This window comes from Strix aluco, chromosome W (genome assembly GCF_031877795.1).
Source record: "Strix aluco isolate bStrAlu1 chromosome W, bStrAlu1.hap1, whole genome shotgun sequence".
In the NCBI taxonomy this organism is placed as follows: Eukaryota; Metazoa; Chordata; class Aves; order Strigiformes; family Strigidae; genus Strix; species Strix aluco.
The window spans coordinates 45,003,281-45,016,950 of NC_133970.1; the positions used below are offsets into that span (position 1 = coordinate 45,003,281).

Consider the following 13,670-nt stretch of genomic DNA (forward strand, 5'->3'; position numbering starts at 1 on the left):
CACGGGTAAGCAGAGAGAGTGGGTGAAAGAGAAGCTAGCTCAAAGTTAAAATCTCCCACTTCTCAAGTTTAGAGTAAATGATCACAATGCATCGGCATTCCTCAACGGGCAATAAATGAGACTTGAGCGGGTCGACTTCACCCTGGCCTCCCGTTGGCTCTAACGGCAGACAGTACCTTAAGAGTTTTGGTACCTGAGAGGCATTCCGACTCAGGAGAGATGCTGGTCACAGTCCTGCTGTGATCCAGGAGAGCTCAAAGGGTTTCACTTGGGGTCAGTATTTATAGGGTCCAAGATAATTGACTTTTGTCAGGTACTTTTCACTCTGGCCCAGCTTGAACAATGAAGTATTCTGGTGTCTTCCACCAGCTGCACAAGAACTTTATGGATGTGCAATTCTGTTATTGTTCTCCCTTGACCACATCCCAAGTACAGATGTACCAGGCTGTCAGGAGGTGATGGGCTGTTATAACTGTTCCAAAGAGATAGGGAGAGCAGGAGCCAGGCTCATCAAAGGGGCACCTTAACGCTCTGGTCCACTGCCATTTGCAATCCATTTGGTATGTGGCCTAGGAAGGGGGTTGGAATCACACCAAGCACAGAGCGGCCTAGAAAGGAGAGGCGGGGGGGGGGGGGGGGGGAAGAATTGCACCACCACAGATATGTCTCCTGTCTCGCTGAGATGAGGTATGCAGGTTTTTTTCATTCCAGGGGAGGATCTACTTCAGACTATCTGAAAGCAGCTTTGCACAGATTTGCCAAAACAAACTTGAGAGAAGGGGTTCTGAGCGTTATTATTTTGCACCTTACATAGACTTCCATGGAAGCACCAAGCATGGCTAAACCACTGTAAATCATGACCACTTGTGTTATGGTTGTCCTGACTCCAAATTAGCAGAACTATATACAGAGAGGGAAAGTGGACTCTGGCTCTTGTTGCACTTACACAGTAGGAACAGCTACATTGCAGTTTAGTTAGTAACCATAAAGCACTTTGAGGATAGAAAATGTACTAATTGTTGAAATATTCAAATAAACTGTTACCCATATTATTTTTTAAAAATAAAAAACCTCACTGTTGAACAGCCAAAGCCATTGGCAACACCATTCTTATAGAGACCAATAGATGTCAATCCAAGCGTGTAAAGGGTGCCTCCATGGTATGCTCCTCTGTGCAAACACACAAAACACAAGAACATCACTCATTTTCAAAAAGAGACTGTAGCAATATTAGTTCTGAGAAGGCATGCTTCTGAGCTACAAATTATTGGGAAAAAATGTGCATTGTTACACTCAAAACAAGAAGATTCCTACTGCCATTTTTTGCTCTGGTTTTGGAAGATCCATGACTGCCCATCTGCACTGGTTTCCTGAAATTTCAAATGTTAAAAATGTGAGGTGATGTTTCCAAGGAGAGAAGAACAATGATTGAAATCGACAGCAATTCAGACAGATTTTGTGCAAGTGCTTCACAAAGTTCTCCTGTAGCACCTGAGCCCTACAGAGCAAATATCTCTGTTCTTTGGATCTTGGGAACTGCTGCTCTCTCCAACAGATGCTGTCAATCATTAAACTACATGGTGTTTTGCTGCTAGTTTTATACATAAATGCAAGCTAGGTGGATACCCAATGTTCTGCTGAGCAGAATAACAGAAAGGTCCAGCTCTTCATAATAAGGCCTTTTATTCTAATATTTAAGGTCATCTTGGTCATGCAAAGAGAAGAACTGCTTACACTGGTGCTTATATAGCACTCACCCCTGCACCACCTCTGTCATTAATCCAGAAGAGCTGTTTGTGTACCTGTGCAATCAATTATGGTTCAGGGATCTGGCAGAAAAATAAGGCAGCAAAACAAACAAAACAATAAAATCCTTCTGCCAGGTTAGCTTTCAGCCTGAGCAGTTCCCTGCTGTGGTTCACCACACTGCTCTTCCAGATACCTTTTTACCACCGCAAAGGGGGGCACTGCAGGAGTGGAATGAAGGAAGAAAGTAGCAATTGCTGAAGCTTACTCTGGCCCTGAACAAAGGTCCACTGAAGCACACCCGGAACACAGAGACTAAATCGTTTTCTAAATAGCAAAAGCAGAAATTGCAGGTTGTGTTTTGTATGCAAACAGTCCTAATACACTGTATCAAATCTTTAACTCCCATTTTATTCCTCTTTGTCAAATAAAATAATTTTATAGTGTTCTCCTCAGCAGATCTGGGATTAAAGAGTTCTCTATTATTTTTTGGTTTAGGCACATAGAGATTAATCACACAGACACAATAAGTTTTGTAAAGATTGTATCACCATTACCTGAAAGCGATGATGTCGAAGTTACAAGTATATAGCCTTGCCATGAACATAGACAAATCATTGGCTTCTGACCCACTGTTGGTTAGATAAACCACCTACGGGAGAATGCTTAGGATCAGTACAGCACACAATCACCACCTTCTTGTTTGGCATCAGACCATGTCACTTAGTAACATTATGAACAATAACCTACCACTGCCACAAGGTGACCTCACTGCAATAAACTTAGTGTTGCCCATACACTACAGATGAGAACTAAGATCAAGCTGATCTACTCTGGGAGAGTACAGAAAATCTTTAAGAGTTGGAGTCTTCAGGTTTTCCATCTCACATCTAAGATGGAACAGTGATTTGAAGAAAAATCAAAGTGTCTGGGTCGAACTGAGCATGCCAAGACAAGACAAAGGGATTCAGTTCTACACACATGTGCACACATGCATGGACACACCTACCTCTCTTATTAATTCTGAAAATTCAGACACTGCTTCATTTGCCAAATGGATGAAAAAAGAGACAAAATTAATGAATTCTCCAAAATGTAGTGGAAATTGACCTTAATATAAGTGATACATGACAATTCAGTGAATTATATTCTGGTTTTAGTCTCGCAGTGCCACAGCTTAACAAAGAACAAAACCAACATTAGTATCTCTTCCTGTATTTTATAGTATAAATCAAATAAATAGTAATAAACTTACAGGTGACAGTGACCAACACTAACAGTGACAATGTCAGCAAAGAGGACAAGGTATCTTCGTCCTTCATAATTGAAGAACTGCATATGTTCTTGATGGCTTCTTGTAATACATTCACAATGAAGGAGAAATATTTTGTTCATGAGTCTTCTGCATGTGTTCATACTAATAGGACTGAGTGGAATAAAAAAAGTCAGTATCCATTTATGCTTTCTAAAGGTCCAGACTAATGGAGCTGTAGTGGATTCCATAGATTACACAGCTGTCTACAGCAGTTGTTCACAGAATTAAGATTTTTAACAAATTCTGGCACATAGAGGGCTCTACAGACCTCTGAAACTCAGAATTTGAAATAAGACTGCTGTTCTGCACTTATCTCTTCCTTGAAGTTTTTAAAATCAACAGTTTAGCTATATGTAATAGAAATGTCACATAGGCACATATATAGGTTATATCCTGGTTGTAACATAATTGGTTTTTCCCCAAACAAGCAAATTTTATAATCATATTTAATGCACAGACTATAGCAGATGAGCCTTTCACTCAGATCTAGTAGTCCAGACTTAAATTCAGTGTAGTATGTATGACTGACTTAGTATTTTTAGGTACAAAGTTGCAAGGAGGTATTTTTGCTTGTATGGAGACAGAGCTTTTCCATTTTGGCTGCCTAAAGGCAACTACAAAATAGTAAGAAAATTATCAAACACATATCAAAGTACACATCTGAAAGAGTTTCCCAATAAGCCTGTGTGCTGGGTTTGTGTGTGTGGTGGGGTTTTGGTAGTGGGGGAGGGGGCTACAGCGGTGGCTACTGTGAGAAGCTTCTCGAAGCTCCCCTGGCTCCAAGTCAGACCCGCCTCTGGCCAAGGCTGAGCCAATTAGTGATGGTGGCTGCACCTCTGTGATAACGTATTTCAGAAGGGGAACCTGGGAGGAAGAGTGGGAGTTGTGAGGAGGAGTTGCTAAGAGGACACCTATGCAAACACCGAGGTCAGTGGAAGAAAGGAGAAGGGGAGAAGGTGTACCAGTGCAAAGACTCCCTTGCAGCCTGTGGTGAGATGGCAGGGCCACCCCCCTGCCACCCATGGAGGTCTACAGTGGAGCAGATGCCCACCTGCAGCCCATGGAGGATCCCACGCCAATCTGGGTGACTGTGCCTGAAGAAGGGCAGGACTCTGAGAGAAGAGCCCCTGCTGTTGTAGTTCAGCACTGGGAGCATTGCAACACACAGGAGGGATCCACACTGGAGCAGCATGGGAAGGGCTGTGGCCCATGGGAAGGACACGTCAGAGGAGGTTCATGGAGGTCTGTCCTGTGAGAGGGGAACCATGCTGGAGCAGGAGAAGAATGCAAGGAGTTCCCTCCTCCTTGAGGAAGAAGCATCAGGACTGACCGCAACCCCCCATTCCCTGCCCCCTGCGCCGCTGAGGGAGGAGGTAGAGAAATTGGGAGCAAAGCTGAGCCTGGGAAGAAGGGAGAGGTGGGGAGAAGGTGTTTTTAAGATGTGGTAATGCTTCTCACTGTCCTACTCTGTTAAGTGTTGTTGTTGTTAGTGTTTGAATTAAATTGATGTTCTTTTTCTTCCCCTAACGAATCTGTCTTTTGCCCATGACTATAATGGGTGAATCATCCCTCCCTGTCCTTATCTTAATTCCTGAGCCTTTTGCTTTATTGTCTCCTCATTCCTGAGGGGGAAGGGGTGAGTGAGCAGCTGCGTGGTGCTCAGTTTTCCTCTGGGCTCAAACCATGACAGCTTGTTCACAGAACACACAAGATATGGCAAGGCAAGTTGGGGTTTTTTTAAATTTTTTTTTCTTTCTTTGTTTATTTTTTCTGAGAGATTTACTTTGGGGAAAAAATATTTAAGCACAATATCTTTGTAAAGGCAAAACATATGTCAAAATAAAGAGAGCTTCTCTCTTATTTGCTAAAACTCAGTTTTCAGTTTCACATGGATTTTTATTTTGTCAGAAAAAAAGACTTAAAAAAATAAATCAGTTTCTGATACAAATTCTATCAGGGAGCAGCAAGCACAGGAATCCTCTACAAGGACATGAGCCAGAAGCCCAGGGTGACCGCAACACAGGCAGTGCTCTCAGGGACCAGCATGTAGTCCCAACAGATCTGAACAAGGTGGGCAAAGCAGGGTCCACTGACAGTGCCACAGAAGTGGAGGAGATGAATCAGGTCCAGGGTCCACCCAGGGAGAGCAGTCAGGAGCAGCAGCAGATGGGGCCAGAGACACGGCCAGAAACAAGGCTACAACATAGGTCCAAGGTCCATCCAGGAGATGGGGCCAGAGGCAGGACTGGTGGCAAGGCTATACCCATGGCACAGTTGAGGCAGAAACAGAAGGCTCAGGGCTGAGCTGAAACAGGTCAAGGTATGCTCAGGGCCCTGACAACTCTCACTGCCATCTTCCGTCCTCTTTTCAAAATCCTGAAAATATCAAACTGTCCTACCTTTCATTTAACTGGAAGTATAATTAAGCAGATATCAGAAAAAGTTATCATGTAAATACATTCTTTTTCTGCATGCCTAACATTATCCAATGAGGACTCCATATTTATTTTTAAATGTCTAAGGTTTTAAACAATTTGCCTCACTTCCATGGTCAGTGGGGCCTGACTGCAAGTGCCAGCAGGAGAAGCTATTACTGCAGTCTCACAGGCAGCGGCCATTGGCTCCAATGGCACTGAATACTAATTGTTATTTTCCTAGGGCTCACAGCTTAATTTTGGTGTCATCCAATTCTATCCCATCTTTAGTCACTTGCTGGTAAAATTTGAATGTATGTTAATTAAAAAAATGGTTGTGAGGGAGTGTGTTTTATCCTTATAAAACAGTGGTAATTTTTGTGAGTATTGGCCATCCTCACACAGCAGCTCTTGCACTTGGCAGAGAGAGCACTTCTAAGATTGAACGTGGCAGACTGTGCCTGGCCTAAGCAACAATGAGCATGAGGGCAGATCAACAAATTGAAGTCACATCAGGAAAAAAAACAGGAGATGTTATCTTTAAATACAGACAAGTGATAAGGAGAAATTGAAAGATGATGTTATAAGGAGAGGGATAACTGATGAGCAATTTCTTCCTTTTTTTTAATCTTACTCAGTAAAGTATACCAGCACAACCTCCTACAAGGATGGGAAAAACAGGAAGCTCTCTGTTGCCTTCCTCCATTACCTTCCAGTTCCTCGTAATACTAAAATAGATTTGTGATGGTGTTCCCTAGAATGGTAATTAGCATACACTGTAACTAGACACAATTGCCAGTGAAAGACTTCCTACTTCACCTACCCTGAAGGGCAGCCTCAGTTTTGCAAGAAAACTGCCTGATCTTGCTGCAATGTGTCAAAGATTTGTACTTTCTACTAACCAGGGCAGTGCTTATATTCCTTAGGACTCCCAAATTCTCAACCTTTCTCAATCAAACTTTAGTTTTGATAACTCACAATGCCTGAATTTCAGTGATAAAGATAATTTTTTTCAAAACAAAGAGACATAAAAAAACATGAGTATAAAAGTTGTGGCCTAGTGCATGAGCCATCTGTGTTAACTGGCTCAATTGCTCGGTGTATATAAAGTGGGTTAAATGCATCTATCGCTGGGCCTTCCACATGCAGTGGGAGCCCAACCTGCAAACTGTGCTGGATGTCTGGCTTTTTGTTTTTCTTGTTAGATATATTAGATACTATAATTGCTAAATTTCATGAAGAAAGCTACAAGATTTTGTGAATTTTATTCAAGAACTTTTATTAAATTGAAATGTGAACACCATTGCAAAGACATTTTACAATGACAAAAGATTGAAAAGTCCATCAGAAAGCTACAGACGTCAGTCACACTATTGATCTTATGAGTGAAATTGCTAACAGATTTTATTAAAGCCAGCATTTTCAATATTAAGAGCTTAAAAAATACATTTTAAAGCATTGTTCTTCAAATACTCTTAGAAACAATGAAGAATTCCCAAGCAACTATTTTTATACCAGTATTCTCCAACCAATGTACATACTGCATATGAAATCTACTTTCTATAATTTCTTAAATTTTAGAAATTTACAAGACATTTGGATCTGGTTCATAGAATAATTGTGCTTCAAGTCATTCTGTTGCTGCAATAATGACACTGTGATAACTTGGATGTTCCAGATTGCATACAAATTCTGAAACTGTAATGGAAAAAATACCTAGCTTGTATTGCAAGGGTAGCAATGAATGGTTTATGCAAATAGAATAAGTTTGCTTTAACTATTGGACTCTCTTTCTCTGTTGGAAAGTATATTGTTTATTGTGCATATTATTCAGAACATGCAATTTAATTTATAAATATATTTCTTTGAGAGACCTGCTGGCACAATTAAAGGCAAGGAAGTTCCAGAGACTTTTACCTGCACTTAACAGTGTGGCAGAAATTTGAACAAATACAATTAAGAGCCTTTATGCTTCCTTTTAGGGCTTTTATGCTACTAAAAGGTAATTCACACTTTAAGTGACACATGCATAGATTTGACATTGAAAATATCATTCAAACTTTTCAAATAATTATTCCAAGTGAGAAATTTAACTAATGGTGCAAGAGCGAGAGGGCTAATCCCTGCTCCTGGGGCAAATTCTGTTACATACTTCATCCGTCTGTATATCAAAGGAGGTGTCAAGAGCCTGCTATTCCCCACTGGTGTGTCATAATTTGACAACAATCCACTGTGTACAACTACAAAATCTCATCTATTTCCTAATAAAAAGCTATTCCTTAAAGAGCTGCAAGTAAAAATATTGTTGCAAACAGAAAGAATGAAATATTTGAACATCCAAAGGCCCGTACACTTAGCTGAAGGTTATTCTGATTTTACAGAACACTAATTTATTCTCTTCTTAATGTACTTTCAGATGTTAAAGGCCACTTTCAGAAGGTGTTATTCCCACCTTGGGTGTAACAAGGTGTTTTGGAAAATAAAAGCACATCCAAAGGAAAAATAAATAACCAGCACATTTGTTCAGCTTAAAGAATGAAGTATGTTTATGGAAAATATGTTCAAATTATATTTAGCTAGCAAATCCCTCAAAAATCTTAGCTACTTCAGAGCAACTAGAAAATGCATCTTTTCCACTCTGGCTGAATTTCCCTTTTCACAGAAAGCCATGATGATTTGGCATCGTGAGACAATTATCAGCAAAGGTGGGAGAGAATCTACACCTCACAATGTAATTTAGGCTACAGCTATTTTGCAGCTTCAGTACCAATTTATGTCAAAGCATAGAAACTCTTCCACTCAGTTCTCTCTCTGTGTGGATTACTGGAAGTACACATATACTTACAGTTAGGCAGGATGAATCATACACTTAAAATCTGCTAAAAGTTGTGTATGTTTGCCTCTGGTCCAAAGTAATTGGTATGAAAGCAATAGCCTGCTGCTGACACCTTATCCTGTGCTTTCTTTGGTTTATAACATCTGTGTAGCCACCTGTGTATTACCCTAAGAAATCCACTACATAAGGAAAATCTTTAGGCTGTGGCTTGATAAGATTCTATAGCCTCTATGTATCAACAGATGCATCACAAAAGGCCTGCAGCAGCATGTCCTTATGCATGGCATTAGGAGTAGAAAGCAACTGCTTGGCTCAGATATGGCCATCTGTGTGAAGAGAGACTGTCTGATCCGGATCAGCTTTGTTAGATTCAGTCAGAAAACTAAAGTGTAAATGAAGCACTGTGAGAAAGAGTATGTTATTAGCTTACATACATGCATACACACAAATTGTTGCCCTGCAAAACATTCAATTTTTGACTGATAACTTGATAGTTTCTTGCAGTACTTTTAACATCTCGAGAAAATCTGTAAGATATACTACAAATGCTACAGTGAAATTGTCCTTGGCTGCTCTCTGGAGCCACTTCACATCTTCAAGTGTTAAATTAAGTGGCTGAATTAAGAACCTAAGATACCTCCCCACACATTCAGCAGAGCATCTAGACTGCTCTGATCAACCTTTAGAAGTGAGCAGTACATTGCCTGTATAGATGTTAATGAGCCAAGGTTTACTTCCATGATTATTACCTCAATCCACAGTTTATTTTATTCCCTGTATAATACACATAGGAGGCTAGGCTCTTTTAAGGAACTATTTGCTATGTGGTTTTGTTTTACTGTACATAACTACTAACAAATTCAATATGTAAATCACGGACTTGTCAGCTAGGAAAAGGTGCAAGCTACAACTATGATGCAGCAGCATAATCGTAAACCACAAATCTTAGCATTATACTGATTGTATTTGACTAATTCTGTATCATTACCTGATGAAGAGTGATCAAATTTTTAGTTATTTAAAGGAGGGCATAAAGGAAGATGGGTCCATGTACTCTGATCCACTGGTCTCTCTTCTGTACTTGCTTGGAGCTGTCAGACAGTAGCTCATGTTTTTCTCAGCATGACCTTGCTGAATGTTCCGAGACGTTTCCTTTGCAGGTTCTTGAGACACAGATGTGTGCTGGATGCATGAATGTGGCATTAATACTAGACTATTATGGTCCACAACTGTTGAGACCTTGATATATTCTTTGCTGGTTCCTGGAACAGTGTATTTTTCAGTCTTTCCACTGTTTTCTTTATGTTTCAGTATTACTGCTGGCTCCTCATCTTGTCTGACTTTGTGAACTTCTACATAATGCATTAATTTAGGATTCAGAAAAGGTGACTCGTCATTAGGTATGTTTTGTTTGACCTGCGCTGTGGTTTGTTCAGTTTTGTAATGCAAATTCTCCATCTCTCTTTGCTTTTCCATGTTGTCATGGACAGTTTCAGTGATAGAATACTGTGACTGATGCTTTTCTTCATTTCCCACCAAAACTGGTGCAATGTTCACATTTGTGGTACTCCATGTTATCTTATATGCATCTACGGTACTGTGGTAGGCAAACATAGGAAGCTGATTATTAGGTAACTGAGCTGCAGGCCATGTGGACGATTTTTTACTCTCACTGTTAAAAAGGAGTGTTTTCTGTTCTGAGGCTATACACTGAGTTTCCCAACTACTTTTTCCTCCTTTATTTGCTTGAACATCTCTTACATCTTGTGTTTGAAGTGTTGATGGAAGTGGGCGGGACTCTCTGCACTTCTCAGAAAGCAGAGAAGGACTATCACAGCTCCCTCGTCCTGAGTCACTGTCTGTTTCCTTGGGTGTCATTTTTGCATTTTTACTGGGATGACTGTTGTCATGGCTTGGCATGAGTTGCTGATCCTCACTGTCCTCTACTTTCAGATATTCTATCAGTAGTTCCTCATAGTCTGATGTTGGAGGGAAACCATGGCAACCAAGAGCACTCAATAATTCTTCAGATTTTCCTGTCTAAGGGCAAAATAAATAAGATATGTTTTTTCACTGTTAACCTTAGGGTTTATCTGATTGGAACAATCTACTTATTTAATATGCAAATACTTTAATAGCTATATCACTAGACCTAAACTGAATTTCTACTGCTGCAAAAAATAGTGGAAGAACAGAAGAACATTTCTCGAGCTCCCTATTGGGGACAAACAATCCCAGAATTCATGTTTCTAAAATGGGAGGACTAGGGAGCTTCTGGCAGGTAAGGGTCTCATGGGTTTAGCAAGAAGGAAATGGAGGAGAATGGTAGAGCAGTCATGTCCTGTCTCCTCAGCATGGCAAGAGACTGTGGAGAGCAACTTCTGTAAGAACTACTAGGAAGATCACACAGGCTCTTGTGGTGTCCCAGGGAACAGTTGTGGTTATGAACCCTGTTCTCAAATACCACAAGGCAAGACCCTGTCGGACACATACCTTCCACATGATCAACCTGAAAGTGTTGCTTATTTTCATCACTGATTAAATTAATTGAAGTTGGTTTATACTTTATTATGGTAATTGGTTTTGCTAGTATATAATTTGGAAAAGTAATGGTGAATTCTTTGGTTGTTATCAGTGGTATTCACCTCTAACAGATGTGTATCTATGCCTTTTATCTTCGGTCCTGGAACAGGCGGTAGGATAAAGGCTATCATTCTAATAAAAAAAAGAACAAACACAGAAAGTATAAGTACAGGCTCTATCTCTCTATTTGTTCTCCCATTTCCTCAGAATGTGACTGACATTTTAAACACTTCTCCCATATCTGATACCTCCCTGTTGGACCTCTGTTTCCTGTCTACCTCTCAAGCCAGGTATTTTATAAATCCAGTTATCCTTAGATGTATTTATAAGAAAGAGAACAGTACAAAAGTTATTCAACTGGAAAAGTAACAATGCTAATGTCCTTTTATTGTCCTTTGTCCCTTAACCTCCAGTTCTCTGATATCACTGTAACTTCATTACTAGCCAAGAAACAGCTGTGGGGCACAGTTCAGGAGGACTAGTGGGCCTGTATGTACATACTTGACTGCCAGTTTGCTACTAAACAGGATTTATGATGAATGACTTCTGATGACTTTTTCAACAACAGTTTCTATCTCTTTCCTCTACTCAGCCAGTATTTTTTGCAAGACTTGTAGAAAAGTGATAATCTTTGCGACACCTTTCTCTTTCAGATTTGACTGAAATTAGCCAGTGAATTAATAAATTATTTGGGTAATTGACAGACAGGTGGGCAGAAAGACAACCTCATAATATAACCTTGTTTCCTTCAGGAAATTAGGCCAAACCCAAAAGGCATGTCTTCTACAGAATCAGGGATACTCCAAATGATGTTTGCTGGACCAGGATGGTCAGATCTAATAGAGACATGTCTTTATCAATTGAGAATTTAGCCTGGTTTCCCTAAAGAACAGAAATATGTCTTTATCAGTTGTGAATTTAAAGTCAAATACCTGTAACTTATAGTTTATAAGAGAACACAAAACCTATAGGAAATTAAATCAAATGTTAGAAGCCTATTTTTGAAAAGTTTGCTGAGATTTTCAACTCCATACAATTGTGAAATTGGTGACTTACCTGTACCCTTTCAAAACCATTGTACAGCTCATGATTAAACATGTAAGAGATGACAAGACACCCATGATGATCCACACAATCATATCTTTTAGTCTGAAGTCTAGGAAACAAACAGAATTATTTAAGGACACACATTTGGCATATGCATAGTCAGCATGAAAAAAAAGAGAATTTTAAAAAATTCATTATTTAAAATTCATTCCAGATAAAGAGTAATGAAGAGCTGTTACTGTCTGAAGGCACTCTTTCTTGTCTATGTAGCAGTTTTAATGCAGTTACCAGTATTCTTTTAATTAAAAATTACCAATGAGAACAAATGAGGCAATAAACAGAAAGGACGTGGTTTAAGTAAGGAAATTGATTCACATTCTTATCTCTGAAAAGTAATGAAGGGGAAAGCTAACTGAGTATGGTGCAGGGAAGCTAAGAATTCAGTTACCTTAGCAATGATTTTCTTACCTGTCCTAGGGAAGCTATGGGATGTCAATCCGCACAGGTGCCACAAACAACTAGCAAAAGTATTACATGAACTTCCGTGTAATAACAATTACTGAAGGGATGTCTGGCAACTCACCATTAGGGATCTGAATATACTTTTCTGAGCTCCATTCACTCCATGATCCATGGTGATCTGGTTTGCAGTGAATCTGTACAACATACTTCTTTCCTGGATTTAAACTAAACATTTTATATTGTGTTTGCTGTCCAATAAAAATAGCCTGGAAATGAAATAAAAATCATAAAATGCATATAAAATTAAGACTTTTTTCTATGAAAATCACAGCTAGGTTTAAGTCTTGATAACCAAGTTGTGAGTATAGAACAAATCTGGATAGATTCATAATAATTGTTATGCAGGCATGGAATAATGGTACATTTATTTTATTTCTATAGTTCAGCTTTCTAACATAATTCAGTGGGAATGAGATCTGGCCCTGGTATACTGTGAAAATTAAATTACTAAAAAAAACACATCATGAGCATATGGCAAATAGGGAGGAACTGTGGTAATGGTGGGAAGTGCAATGGTGAGAGGAGGAGAAGGAGGCAAGAAACAGAGATGGTGGAAGAAAATGCAGAAAGAAAAGAAGGAATGTGGAGTTGGTGGAGCTGCACAGGGCAGTAAAAAGTGGATCTTGCAATGGCCAGGGGGCTGGGAAGTGCAGTGACAGGGGGAAAGAAGGAGAAGATGCAGAGATGGCTGGGAAGTATTAGCAGACAAGAAGGGGATGCAGCCAAATACCAATAGCTGGAGTCTTTAATTTGTCACCCAGTTGTTTGAGTTTCAGATCTGGGGTATAGAAAATTATTATTATTATGTGGCCATGACAACTATCACTTAATGGTTATTTGTACAAATGTAAATGATTTTACATAATGTTACTGAGCTTTCTGTTACCAAAGAAGTGTTTGTGGTTAAGAACAAATTATCACAAAAGAAACCTGACTAAATGAGAACTAACAATTTAAACTGTAATGCAAATATGATTAATATATAATGGATACAATTAAAAATAAGTACTTTATCACCTGCTATCACACAACAGCATCTGAGATAGATACCAGTCTTCTCAGTAGGAAATCATAGATCACACAAGCACTGCTTTTGAAAAAGGATGACCTATGCAAGTGTGCCTACTTCATTACATTCAGGCATGGGATCTAGCTGACAAAATCTAACTGATCAGAAAACATCATATAGCAAAAACTTGCAGCATCC

The 13,670-nt window shown here is 39.5% G+C and overlaps 1 protein-coding gene across 1 annotated transcript in view; it reads right to left on the minus strand.

Annotated features, from left to right (window-relative positions):
• Positions 1-9,325: 9,325 nt before the first annotated feature.
• Positions 9,326-13,670, minus strand: part of LOC141917583 (prolactin receptor-like) — a 29,653-nt gene continuing 25,308 nt past the window's right edge. Inside the window, exons 6-9 of the mRNA XM_074810906.1 lie at positions 12,525-12,669; positions 11,951-12,050; positions 10,957-11,026; positions 9,326-10,351 (exon numbers count right to left, since the gene is read on the minus strand). Of these exons, the coding sequence (XP_074667007.1) occupies positions 9,326-10,351; positions 10,957-11,026; positions 11,951-12,050; positions 12,525-12,669 (1,341 nt within the window). The remainder of the gene's footprint in view (positions 10,352-10,956; positions 11,027-11,950; positions 12,051-12,524; positions 12,670-13,670) is intronic.